Below are 13914 nucleotides of genomic sequence, written 5' to 3'. Positions count from 1 at the left end.
AGTAATTCAATGTTGCTATTACATTACTGAAGGTGCAAACATAATTTCAATGTACTATCTCATGAGTTGTCTACCTCTATACATCTAACAGGAAATCTGAAGGAAAGTCTGGCACTAAAATTTTGGAATATAACCTGGCAATTCTGCTTTCTCTTTTTTTAAATACCACATATACTTATTACTATCAATTTTCTTTTGATGTGTTGCTATTTCCTCAATTTTCCTATATGTATACTCTTCTTGAAAACTGAAACTTCAGACAGGAAGTAAGCTAATCTGTCTTGAAAGAAGAAAATGTAGGAGGGAAAAAACATGTATTTTCAATCCACGACCAACATAATATGTAAAAAGGAGTCGTGAGGGGACATCTTATTGGATGTCTGCCACACAGAAAACAGACAAAATAGAGAAGTCATGTTATAAGAGCTCCCAAAGGATTTAATCAAAGAACTATCTGTACTCTGGGAAAACAACAAACCCTTTTCAGCTTTCTCTCTGCTCTTTTCCCTGTGGTGTCTGAGTCTCTCTGGACTGACACTCCCTCTGAAGGTCATCTCTGTGCCTGGGCTGGAAGCCAAGCATGAAGCAAATTGTAGCAAAGACCTACTGATTTTAAGTGGTCAAAACACCCTCCATAACTGATAACAAAGCCCTGCTTTTCACTGCTTTATCCTCAGCCACCACAACCAAGGACCCTAAAACAGAGCACTTACTTTTCATTCATTTCAAGACACCAAATTTCTAGCTCCATGGAATCTCCCTGTATATGGAACCAATGAAAAATATTCATTTTATTTTTTTTTTAGTTACCTTCTTTTTTCTTATAACAAAGCACTATATACAATCACTATAAAATATATTAGAAAGTATGAATAAGCAAAAAAGAGATCAGTTTATAATCCAATCATCCACTTTACTAAATAAAAGTGAAATTATACTATATATACTATTTTTATCGATTTTTTATTAATAAATACAACATGGAATTGTCCTTATAATTAAAAATTCTGCATTGTTTTTAACAGTTGCATAGTATTCCACCATAAGGCAATCATTTTATCCCATCATACTTGGACATACAGGTTGCTTCTAATTTTTTACTATTACAAACAACATTGTGATAAATAGCCTTGAGACTAAAACTTTGCACATACTCTGAACTAATTTCTTAAGGCAAATTTCCAGAATTAGAATCATTAGATCAAAGGGTATTCATACTTCTAAGACTTTTGCTATGTACTCTTCAGAAAGGCCTACACTTTCAATGATGGAGAGGGCCTTTCTCTCCAACTCTATAAGGGGTATTTTTAGGTGACATCCACAATTAAAGAATACCTTAACAAGCTCCTTAAAATCTTTTTATCTCATGTCTTTAGCCAAACTATTCAGAGTCTCTCTGTGTTACTCTGAACAGACTTAGTCTAGTGGGTGGGAAAGAAAAAAATAAGACTAAAGCCAGAATCTCTCTCAACCCAGTAATAATCCTATGTGTCACTGAGTGAGAAGGATAGTCCCATACCTTTGAAAACAAGTAACCTTTTTACTAATTAGTTTGAAAGGGCTATTCTTTTAGGTTTGGGAGTAAGCTTGGGTTAGTTTGTGGAATAGAGAACTTTTACTGGTTCCAGATCAAATTTAAATATGTATCCTTAATATATATTCTTCTCATTACATTGTCATTTCTAAATGACATAATGAATTTTGAATCTCCCTCGCCCCAAAATTAAGGAATGACTGGATAGTAGGAAGAATCCAAGACAAGTCGGTGTGGTTTCTCTATGACAATCAGAAGTTCATGGTCAGATTTCACAGATGCCTGGGAGAGGAGAGAGTTCTTCTAAGGATTACTTTGGGACTCCCTATGGATCACTAAGAAAAATAAATTATAGTATAAACTGGCAATTCAATAAAGAAGAATAGGAAGTTTTTTAATTTGGTCCTAAGGTTTCCATGGAATAAGTAGTGACATCATTCATTCAACAAAATTCACTGAGAGCCTACTATGTGCCATCCCAGGCACTGTGTTAGGCACAGAGATGATTATTTATTTATATCCTGCCTCATTTAGAAAAGAATTTGAAGAACCACAAAGATAAATAAGATGTGGCATAGCTGCTGACCTCCAGAAAAAAAGTGTAAAGTATGAGTAGGAACATATGATGATCGCCTACTGTATATCATGTTATCCAATTTAGAAATAAGAATTAAATGAAAAAATATTGTAGCCCTGCAAGACTGAAGTGTCAGTTTGATGGTGTTGGTGAGAGTGGGATTGAGTAATTTGGCCAAAGTCACTCAGCTGGGACCTAAACTTGGGTCTATATAGCAGCAAACTCCATCTGCCTTTCATTATACCATGCAGTCTCACAATCCTGTAATGGAAATAGATTAATAAACATACAAGTAACAATATCTGCCTCGATCTTAACACAGAACACAGTGAGCAAAAAATATTTTTAAAAAATCATAATACAGCAAATTATTCTCTAGAAACAAATATAAACAAAGCACATGGGAAGTCTAAGGGGAATAGTTTCCTCTCCCTCTAGAAAGGGGAGATTTTCTAGAGCATATGAGTCTTGAAGGATGAGAACATCTCAATCATACATGATATATGTGAAGATGAGGGCAAAGCCTATTCCAGGTGGTTGGAAGAACAAGTACAAAAACCACGCCCCCCTGAGAGAATGATGAGAAGTTCAGAGAAGAAACGGGCAGAAATCAGGCTGAGCTGGAACCAGAGTGTGAAGAGCTTTGAGTGCCAAATTAAGATGCCATCCTGGCCAGAACCTTACCTCAGAAGTCTTGAGTGAGATCTCCACACACATGGATCTCCCGACGGCGGGAAGCTGCCCTGCCAGTGCCTTCTTTGCTTCATGTGTAACCTCTGGGATGTCTTTGATTGCTAAATTGAACTAGAAAACAAAAGAGATTTGGGGTTAAGCACGCACATGGAACATTATGGAAACATAAAGTAGTCAGACTGTATGTTGGGTACTGCAGGCATTGCTTTGACTGATTAAGAACATTCATTCACTTCTTCCTTCCCCATCTGAGATATCCTGCATCAAAGACCCAAACTGTGGTTGAAAATGCTAATGACCTATTACAAGGATTAGGTAACAAGATATTTTTGTGTTCTAAAAACTAAGCTTTTCACCTATTACAGTAGAAAGCCAAGAGCCAAATAAATCCAGGACTAACATTCGATGAAGAACAATACTTTCCAAGTGATTGAATCAAATAGAATTAGATATTTTAATGTTATGATTTAGTAATCCTATTAATAGTATTCCTTATTATTGTACTGTAATTCTTTGTGACAAAGGCCATAGTACATCCCTTAGCAAAGAATAGGAATTTTACCCAATCTGAACCCGTTGGGGATGAAGATGAACGAGTACAAATCTTCTCACCAAGTCGAGCCTGGACAATCACTTGAACAGTCTAAAAAAAACCAATCAAACAACAGAAATTAATTTGGCTCCCCATCAGAGTTAAAATCCTCCCAATGTAGGCTTAAAAAGATGCCAATGATCTTAACTATACTTTAGGAACTAAAAACATTCAAGAACAGATAGAAAAAAATGCTGCACAAAAAGAATACTGTAAATATTCCTGAGGATATAGTACCAACCAATTAGAGGAATTATAGTTTGAGGCTTGGAATCTGTAATATTCTAACATGGCAGAAGGAAAGTTGCACATGGTGGCTCTGACTTTCATAAAGAAACAAGTCAAACTGTAGGTTTAAATATACACTTATGTAATCATAGTAGATTTAAACTAAGGATTCCACAATTATTCATCCTTTGGCCCATATGGCAAAAGTATTCCAACTAATTTTACAACCAGAATCTACTGCATGAAATTTTCTTACATGGCAAATGTTTGAGAGGAGGGAATGATAGAGGTAGAAATGATTTTTAGATTTAGGAAAATATAACTTCCAAAGCATTCAAAATTCAGTTTGAATTCCTCATTTACCCAGAATGGAGCCATAAATGAAAGTTAGACATTTCAGAGTTAGTTGATGGTTTGGGAAAGACGCCCAAAATGCTGTCCATTCCAGTCCACCACAGTCTTTGTTCCCACCCAAGGGGACATACTGTGCCAATAACCTGGCATAATAGTTTGACATTTCTGCAAACAGCCTTGCAAAATAAATTTTTTACAACAAATAGCTGTGGAAAATTGGAAGCTACTTTTTAGTTACACCCCCAGTACCACCCCCAAACTTCACAGTTTGGTTTACAACAGACAGAAGTATTCCTTAAAATGGGCAAGCTGCAAGCTGTTATGCTGTATTTCCAAAAACAGAAAAGCACGGAAGTTATTTCTAACAGTTCTAGGCTCAAGAGAATGGATATATTACCTTGAGGGCAAAAAATTTAATGAACTTGTCCAGGTCCTTTCTGTCCTGGGAATTGAGATCAGTTTCCATTGCCTATGATAATCTAAAACAAACAAACAAAAAGTTGAAAAATGTGACTAGTACCTTTTAAAAGGGATTGCTACAGCAAAGCATACAGAGATGGTCTTGTCTACTAGCTGCATAAACAGTCATGTGGAAGAGGGGAAAAAACTCCCCCCCTAACTAAAGATACCAAAGCGAAAAATATTAAGATACTATCTTTTGAGGAAAATAAACACTACACAAGGAGCTAAATCTAGGAACCTAAAAAATGGATGAAGACAAGCCATTTTTCTGAATCTGAAAATGAGCCTTAAATATAATTTATCTATTTAAAAGTTTTATTACCCAGCATATTGAGAACTAAGTTTTAATAAGACGAAAACTTTGTTAAAACATAAAATGAATTCATCTACATTCCTTCAAAAGGGCGCTAAATCGATTTAACTTTGGGGGCTTTATGGACTCCTTTTAAGAATCTGATGGCAAGACAAGCTCTTTTTTCAAAAAAAAACAAAACACAAATATAGAAATAGTTGGATATAATTTCAGGAGATTCACGGATTTTGTGAAGCACAGCATAACTCCCTTCTCCTCACTTGGTTGAAATGGTTTGACATGGGGCTGGTCTGAGGAAGAAAGCATTCATCAAAAGAAGAGCTTGAACAGAGGTATAAGCAACAGAGAGCAAGATGGGTTTGGAATTATTAAGTATTCCAGTTTTCCAAAGGATTGTGTATAGATAAAGAAGTAGTATGGCTGGTTGGGACCAGACCACGAGAGTCTGAATGCAATGCTAGAGCCTGATCTGCTTCTAGTATGCCAGAAATGGCAGCCCCCTCAAGGCTTTTGAGGAGAGGAAATAACACAGAGTGCTAGGATCTGAATGGTGCTTTAGAAAGACAGCTTAGTTAGCATATTGTAGAATAGTTTTGAGTATGAAAAGCAAGGAAGCCAATTAGGTACATGGCAATAATTCAGGCTTGTGGTCAAGGCTAAAACTCTAGTACAGGCATGATTTGTAAATAGTATTAAGATATTTTAAAGGAAGAACTAACAGGATTTACAGACTGCAGTTTAACAGGGTTTCAGTCAAAAAACTACAGAGAAAACTAGTTTTAAAGACAAGTGTAAACAAAAGTATTGAGACAGGAAATGAGTACAAGTATTTAAAAAAACCCAGCGTCTTTATTGAGATGTAATTCACTTGTAGTGAAATGTACAAATCTTGGGTGTACACCTCAATAAATATCTGTATATGTATACTCCCTTATAACCACATACAGACCAAGTTATAGAACATTTTCAGTAATCCAGAAGGCTCCCTTGTGTCCCTGCAGTCAATAAGCCTACCAAAAGGGAACCATTATTCTGACCTATTATCATAGATTAGTTTTGTCTGTTTGAATTTCTTATAAATGGAATCAGAGTATTAACTCTTTTGTGTGTAGCTTCCTCTATTCAACAGTACGCATATATGTAAGATTCATTTATAATGCTTTATTCTTCATTGCTATGTAGCACTCTATTTTATGACTATACTATAATCTTTAAATTCCATTGTTGATAAATATTTGGGTTGTCTCCTGTTTTTTAGCTTATTCTTTTTTTTTTTTTTAGCTTATTATATTCTTGCACGAGTCTTTGATAGATATAAACATTCACTGCTATCAGACATAAAGCCAGGAGTTTTAATGTTGAGTGACAGAATATATATAAGTTTAGCTTTAACAGATACTGCAAAAGTTTTTCCAGAATCTGTACCAATATACATTCCCCCCAGCAGGGTATGAGAGTTCCAGTTGCTCCACAGCTATACTACCACTTCAAGGTTACTGCTAAGTCTTTAATTCTAGCCATCCTGATATGGGTGTGGTAGTATCTCATTTAATTTGCATTAAAAATAGTTAATGATTAAATTAGTGGTTAAATGGTGACTGCATTTCCCCTACTAGCACCTTTTCATGTATTTATTAGCTATTTGGATACCTTCTTTTGTGAAGTGCTACTTAAAACCTTTTGTTCATTTAGAAAATTAGGCTGTCTTTTTCTTACTGAATTGTAGGATTTTTCAAAATATATATAGTAAATGTAAGTACTTTGTTGGATATGTTCTGCAAATATCTTCTCTAAGTCTGTGACTTGTCTTTCTTATGGACTGTTTTCTTCCATGAGAGTCTGAATATACTAATGGCCAGACCACATATATAAAAATAAAGCTCTGACCCACAACCTGCAGAAACTAGCCCAGGAAGCCAACTTAGTATCTCCACTAAGTAGTTCAAGAAGTCAGCCTACTATCTACAATAACTAGTCAAGGAAGTCAGACTATCTGTAGCAACTAGTCCAGGAAGCCAAACAATAACACCTATAGAAATTGGCCCCAAACTGCCAGAACTTGATTAATAACTGACAGCATCCTTAAATTTTGCCCCTGCTTCCAACTTACGACCAACCATAGAAAGCCAAATATGTACCCCTAACCAAGCACACAGGATGTCCCCACTTTTAGTTAGGCTACCTACAGCTTCCCCTTGCCAATTGTCCTAAATCAGGACATACCTTCCCTTTTCTCCTACGAAGCTTCCTACTGGTCTACCTGCCTTTGAGTCTCTGCCATAAGCTCTGAATAAATGACCTTTACCCATTCTCATTTGGGTGGTCTTTATTTCCACATTAAAAACAGCCTTACTGAAGTGTAACTCACAATAAACAATATATTGGAAGTATAAGATTTGATAAATTTTGATATTTATAACTAAAAATATCAGCACGAAATAGTAAACATACCCATTATTTCTCAGATTCCTCATGTTCCTTGGTAATCCCTCCCTTTGGCCCCTCCTAACCCCCCATCTCTACACAACCTCTGATGTGCTTTCTATCACTATAAATCACTATTTGCATTTTCTAGTCTTATATAAATTAAATCATATAGTATGCATGCTTTGTTTGGCTTCTTTCACTTAGTATAATTATTTTGAGATTTATTCATGTTGTATTCTGTGTCCATAGTTCGTTTCTTTTTATTGCTGAGTAGTAGCCTCTTATGGAGTCTTTTGAAGATCAGAGGTTGTTGATTTTAACATGTCCAATTTATTAATCTTTCCTTAGATGGTTAGCACTTTGTGTTGTTAATAATTTTTTTTGCTGATCTCAAAGTTATGAAAACATTCTCCATTTTCTTCTAGAAGCATTACTACCTTTCACATTTAGATTCATCAACCCTTGCAAATTAATTTCTATATGTGGTTTAAGTCTGGGATTGAGGTTCATTATTTTTAGCCAATCGGTTCAGTTTTCATAGGTGAAGTTAGAAACACCTAAAGATCTATCTGAAAATGCCAAGTCTGGAACTGAAGGAAAAAGTTAAGATTGAGGTTAAAGGAGAGAGAAGTGGATATTCTCAAAAAAGTACATATAAAGCTATAGTAGTAATGACATCACCAAGGGATAAAATAGAAAACAAAAAAATAACAGAGACCTTAGGGAAATATCTGCATAAAAGAACCATAAAGAGAAATGCAAGAACTAATCAGACAAATAGGCAAAACGATTTCTAAGTAGTTTTCATTGAAATCGAAGGGAAATGAAAGTTTTACGACTGAAGGGATGGTCAAACAATACAAAGTTCTTGTGGAGGAGGCAAAACTTAACCCATCTTTGGTTTTCGGGTGAGCCTCTTAACAAAAAGACAGATTAACAAGAGAAAAACGGTTTATTAACATGTGCAGCACACATCACACAGGAGAAATTTAAATAACTCAAGCCGGCTTACAATTGCAGCTTATACAGGATCATAAACAAAGAACAATAAATTTGTAGAGCAATGACAGGACAAAAGCACTTTTAGGCATGCATGGGCCACAAACTGTGGGAAGGTAAACAACGGGAGGAAACTATTAAAGGTTTGTTTGCAGCTCAGGGCTGCTATGTCTGTGTCCAGTGAAAGGAGAATTTATATCCTGCCTTTAGGCAGACGGGGGCGGGGGGGGGGCGGGGAGTAGAAAGAGGTTCTTCTGCATTTGCTGCTTAATTACCTTCAGCTCAAAATAATTTTTATGTCAAAGAGGCATATTTTGGGGTAACATATTCTGGTTTCCTTCATCTTCAAAAGGTGAGAAAATGGCCACTGCATTTGAAATTGTGTTGCTAATGACCTTTGAAAAGACGGTTTCCTAAAGCAGTAGTGAGAAATGGATTCAGCTTCTGAGAAGTCAGACAGGAAAAGGGTTAGGCTATTATTCTGTTAAAAGAATTTTCCTTGTAGGATAGGGATATCTGAGCAAATTTATAAGGAGGGGGAAGAAACCAATGAAGGAGAAAGAAAACGCCTCTGAGAAGAAATAATTGTCAGAATAAGATGTCACAAGAGAGTCCACTGTGATCAGTAACAGGCTAAAGTCTAAAGTGACCCAAATTATAAAGGACTTATCTTTTGTGGCCTATCACTTGTATGTTGACAGCATTTGAAACACACAGCCACTCAGACCTTCGTAATTTTGGTTAAGAACATTAACAAATGTTAAAGTAAAAATAAAAAGACCTTTTAAAGGGTTAAACAGCTCCCAGCTCTGAAGCAACACTGAGGATCTGAGATTAGTGCCAGAGGACTGTGCAGCCCTTAGTTCACACTGAAGTGGGGAATTGTGTGCCCACCACCAGAGAATCTACCAATGCAAATGTTATAATGGCACAATGACTCCTGTGAATTTGTACCACTGGAAGCACTAAAATTATGTAACTAGAATTAGTTATAGTAACTAGAATTGAGCCAAAAGGGGTGAGGTCTCCACTGGGGAACAAGTTATCTCTCAGGCATCAGAGCTTGTTCCCTGAGGGTTTAATCTATCATTCTTTACAACATAAGTATAATATAATTAGGAAACATGACATAAATGGAGATGGAGCTGCCATTCCAGAGCAACTGAATTGCTCATTTTGTTCCTTTAAACTTCGGACTAGGCCAAACCTTTGGACTGGGCTAAACAATTGTTTTATAAACAATTGTCTTCAAAGTAAGCAAAAATGCTGACATCTTGATCACAAGGACTGATTATTGTGGACCTTCAATCTGAAGTTAGAATCAGTAACCAATCACATATAGCCAAGGTTAAACTCAGCTTGTCAGCACCAACAGGAATTTTTTTATTTTTTTTCATGTAATCATTCCTTTCCTTTTATTGATTAAAAAAAAAACAAACAAAAAAAACCCTACTTTCACTTTGTAATGAGGGCACTATTTGGGTTTTTGGTTGGAATGTGAGCTCCCCAAATTATAATTCTTTGATCTCAAATACTTTATTTCCTCTCATTTCAGTTTTTTAACTTTAGGTTAACATAAGATTTACTCTACCTATGCTTTGCTTTTTGTAAAATTCCTCTTTGAGTGCTCCAAGGAATAATAAGAGAAATTTGGTACAAACATAAAACAGAATTCTTTCCTTTTTTTCCGCCTTTTACTATACTAACCAGTTACTAAATCCTTCAAACTCTTGCTTGTACAAAATCCTTCATATTTGCTGCATTTTCATTTCCACAGATGCCACCTTACCCAGGTCTCATTTTATATGTGGAATAGACTCACTTGGTTAGTTACTTTACCTTTGAAGGGCATCAGGATATGCCATCCTAAAATATGCCACTATGGCATAAAGATTATTTTAAGATGAAGACATTTGAGATTCAATAAATGTAGAAACCTACTCAGAGCTTTTCTTATCTAAAAACAGAAACTTCTGAGAAAGATTGTCATAAATTCCCATTACGGTTGACTTCTACTCCCAGGAGAAAGACCAAGAGTACATCTACTATAAATTTCCCTCTGGAGGAGTTTCATGGTCATGAAGAAGATGAAAAGACCAATTTGCACCTACATAAACAAATATTATCACAGACTTTTTATCTCCTTTTTGTTCTCCTAAAAACCTATTTGTCTTTCCTAAAGAAACATATGTTCTTCCCATAAAAGCCTTTTCTCCCTGCTCCATGCTCCTACTAAGTTAGGCATATATGGCCCAAATTCTATCCATATCTTTGTTAGTCATCACTGAGCACTCTAGTGGTGTACAGTTTGCAGGTGTTAATAAACTGTCTTTTCTCTTGCTAATCTGTTTTTTGTCAGTTTAATTTGCAGGCCCCCAGCTACTGAACCTAAGAGGGTACAGGAAAAGTTTTCCTCCTCAACTCTGTCTTATAAATTTTACTGTAAACTTCAGGCAAGTTACTGAAAATAAATTTAGTAAAGCATTATATCATCATGTTGCTCTTAAGCTCCAGAGCTTTTGGCAAACTTCTCAGTCTGATTTTCAAGACGCCCCATGCAAAATCATCAGGGAAAATAAGTGAAGTGATTTTGAAAAGGTAATCAGAGGGCCTGCTGGCACTTTCAGGTAAGGTTTCTGTCACCAAAAATAGCAAATAAATGGTAATCCTGGACCAGGTTCCAGTCCGTGCACATACATGCTCAGGAAACTAATTTTATTAGTTCAGTCGAGGTTCTGGGGACAACTTCAGTTAGAAGAGACAGTTTATAAATATAAATCCAAATTATTAATTGGGAAATAAAACTGCCAAGCAGACATAAGAGAAGCAAACAATATGTTACCTTTCTTGAGAGGCCATTTTAGGAAACTAAAATCGTGTCAGATGGTTAACTGGTATCATTCCACTATGAGCTTCATATACCCTTCTCCACCTCAGGGGCAAGCAGGTTTGAATTTTGCCACCAAGAGTCTAGAGAGCCATCTTACCTGACAATCTATGTATTTGCTTTTCTTTTCTTTCGACTTTGCAGATTACCGCCTATATTAGTTATTATCACCAACAAGTTATAATTGCCAAAATGACTATCCACCTTAAGGGCAGAAATCTCTGATGGGATGGGTTTTAAGGCTATTCATCAGCTGCTGTCAGAGTAAGCCAAAGTAGAGCTTTTCGGTTATCACTAGTACCACCTTAGTTCAAGTCAAGGCCATTTTACTTCTTAGCATTCTAGTCTCTAGATTATGCTGCAAATTCCTCTACAAGCTTTCACATTTGTTGTTCCTTTCCTGATAATATGCTGAATATGTAAGTTCATCAGAGCCACTTACTACTTTATTAAATATTTTGCCCTAAGGACATAACCCAATTACTATGTATAATCTCAGATATTTACTAAAAATTCTATGTAGTTCCCAACCACATACATTTGATTAAATTTAGTGTGTCACCTTTTCTAAAACGGTTTAAGCAGGTCAAAAACATGTTTATATATCACGATGCTTCCCACAAATATTGCTGTCCCTTCATGTTTCATCAACACCCATTTTCCCCAGACTCACCAATTATAGTTTTTCTTGCCTAATAACCTCATTTAATCAAGGCCTTTCTTCGAGATATTTAACAAATAACAAAAACTATTTATTGGACCTTAAATAGTAATTTCAATTTAACAACATTCTTTGCACATCATTTTCATTAATATAAATTCATAACAAATAAACCTTTGAGGTTCCCAAAGTGTTTAGAACATATACAGACTTGTATCATACATTTTAGTAATATGATGAGTAAAAAAAAATGTGGTATATATATACAATGGAATATTATTCAGCCTTACATACATACAATGGAATATTATTCAGCCTTAAAAAAGAAGGAAATTCTGACACAGGCTATAATATAGATGAATCTTGAAGACATTATGCTAAGTGAAATAAGCCAGTCACAAAAAATAAATACTGTATGATTCCATTTCTATAAGGTACTTATAGAAGTTAAAATCATAGAGGCAGAAAGTATAATGATGGTTGCCAGGAGCTGGGGGAAGGAGAAAATGGAAAGTAATTATTTAATAGACCCTTTATAGTACTAGAGTTTTAGTTATACAAGATGAAAAGAGTTATGGGGATGGATGGTGGTGATCGCTGCACTACAATGTGAATGTATTTAACACCATTGAACAACGTGTACACTTAAAAATGGTTAATGCAGTAAATTTTGTTATTCATATTTTAACACAACAAAAAAAGATAACATTAAATCAATTCTCCTATTGTTATGCAATGGATGTAGATAATGTTAATACCCAAATATTGGACAGAAGATCCTACAATGCTCGAGTGTAAATAATATAATTAAAGAAAAAAATATACTTACCTGGATAGGCAAGTTCTCTAGACCTTTTACTTATTTCCATACTGAAATGTTAATTTTAAATGAAAAAATATGAGTTCTACTTAAATAGGTAGATAAAAAATATTTACCTCAACTATCTTCCCAATCTCCAATTAAAAGCACAGAAATACAAAAGATATAAATAAACTCAGAAGAGGAAACAACAAATGAAAGATGTCAATAAAACATTGGGGGGAAGTGAACAGACTGGTTAAATATAAAAGCTGCAATTTTTATTTCTGCTTACTCCTAAGCAAGCAGATTTAACATCATTAAAACAGCAAAAAGGTGGGGGCCTAAAAAGCATATACACATGGACAAGAACAGGCATAGAGATAACGAGATCAAAGTTCTGGAAGATGGAAAGCAGAACAGATAACTGAGCAGAGAGCAGAGCTAATATCCAAGCTAGCAGTGAGGGAATCCCTAAACAAAGCAGGCTCCTCTGAACCAAAGGGCCCAAGAAAGGCTAAGGAATTAGAGGTACCAAATATCTCCTAAAGTAGGGTGGCAGATGAGGCCGAAACAGGATTATTTGAAAGTCCACCAAAGAAACAGTTAGATCCCACTCCGGGCCCTACGCCCCCTTCATGACCAGACTCAGGCCAGAACTGCCCTTCTTCCCTAATGTTAGAAGACTGAACATTAACTTTTCAGAAACATTGAACCAAAAACATGCTTGATTTAAGTTATCAGAGTCTACATGAGACACTCTCACTCCCACTTCTTTACTTGGCTTAAAAAACACTGGCAGTGTTGCAGGTTTTCATCAAGTGACTGATGATCCTGGGCTGTCCCATTCACACTTGAGCATGAGGAACCAGAAAGAAACTCAGCATATTTGAGTGAGGCTGGTAAATTGGTAGGGCTCACAGAAGGTGATCAAGAATAAGCTGCCCACATCCCCTCAATGGAAAGAGTCAGTATATAGAAGTTTTACTTTTGAGGACACTTTCTCCAGAGAAGTCTCCAATCTTCTGCTGGAGACATGTTTTCAACTCCTTTGGGTAAATACTAAAGAGCACAATTGCTGGATCATATGATAAAAGTATATTTAGTTGTGAAGAAACCTTCAAATTGTCTTCCAAAGTGGCTGTACCATTTTGCGTTCTCATCAGCAATGAATAAAAGTTCCTGTTGCTTCATATCCTCACCAGCATTTGGTGGTCAATGTTTTAGATTGTGGCCATCTTAATTTAATACGTGTGTAGTGGCACCTCACTATTATTTTAATTTGTATTTCACTGATGACAAATGATGCTTAAGTATCTTTTCATATGCTTCTTTGACATCTGTATATCTTTGGTGAGGTATCTGTTAAGGTCTTTGGCCCATTTTTT

At 35.7% G+C, this 13914-nt stretch overlaps 1 protein-coding gene across 6 annotated transcripts in view; it reads right to left on the bottom strand.

The window, feature by feature from the left end:
- Positions 1-13914, bottom strand: part of ATG13 (autophagy related 13) — a 40676-nt gene that overhangs the window by 18009 nt on the left and 8753 nt on the right. For 5 of the 6 annotated variants that reach the window (XM_023528749.1, XM_011356924.2, XM_011356925.2 and 2 more), the window contains 4 exons: positions 4376-4457; positions 3367-3447; positions 2796-2915; positions 714-760 (listed from right to left, as the gene is read on the bottom strand). In XM_023528749.1, the coding sequence (XP_023384517.1) occupies positions 714-760; positions 2796-2915; positions 3367-3447; positions 4376-4444 (317 nt within the window). In that variant the 5' untranslated portion in view covers positions 4445-4457. Of the gene's footprint in view, positions 1-713; positions 761-2795; positions 2916-3366; positions 3448-4375; positions 4458-13914 lie in introns of those variants that run through there. The other variant, XM_023528748.1, reaches the window with a different exon arrangement.

The sequence above is a fragment of the Pteropus vampyrus genome, unplaced genomic scaffold, assembly GCF_000151845.1.
Source record: "Pteropus vampyrus isolate Shadow unplaced genomic scaffold, Pvam_2.0 Scaffold31, whole genome shotgun sequence".
Lineage (NCBI taxonomy): Eukaryota > Metazoa > Chordata > Mammalia > Chiroptera > Pteropodidae > Pteropus > Pteropus vampyrus.
Note: the sequence above shows the minus strand (reverse complement) of the source record. Positions and strands in the feature narration are given on the sequence as shown.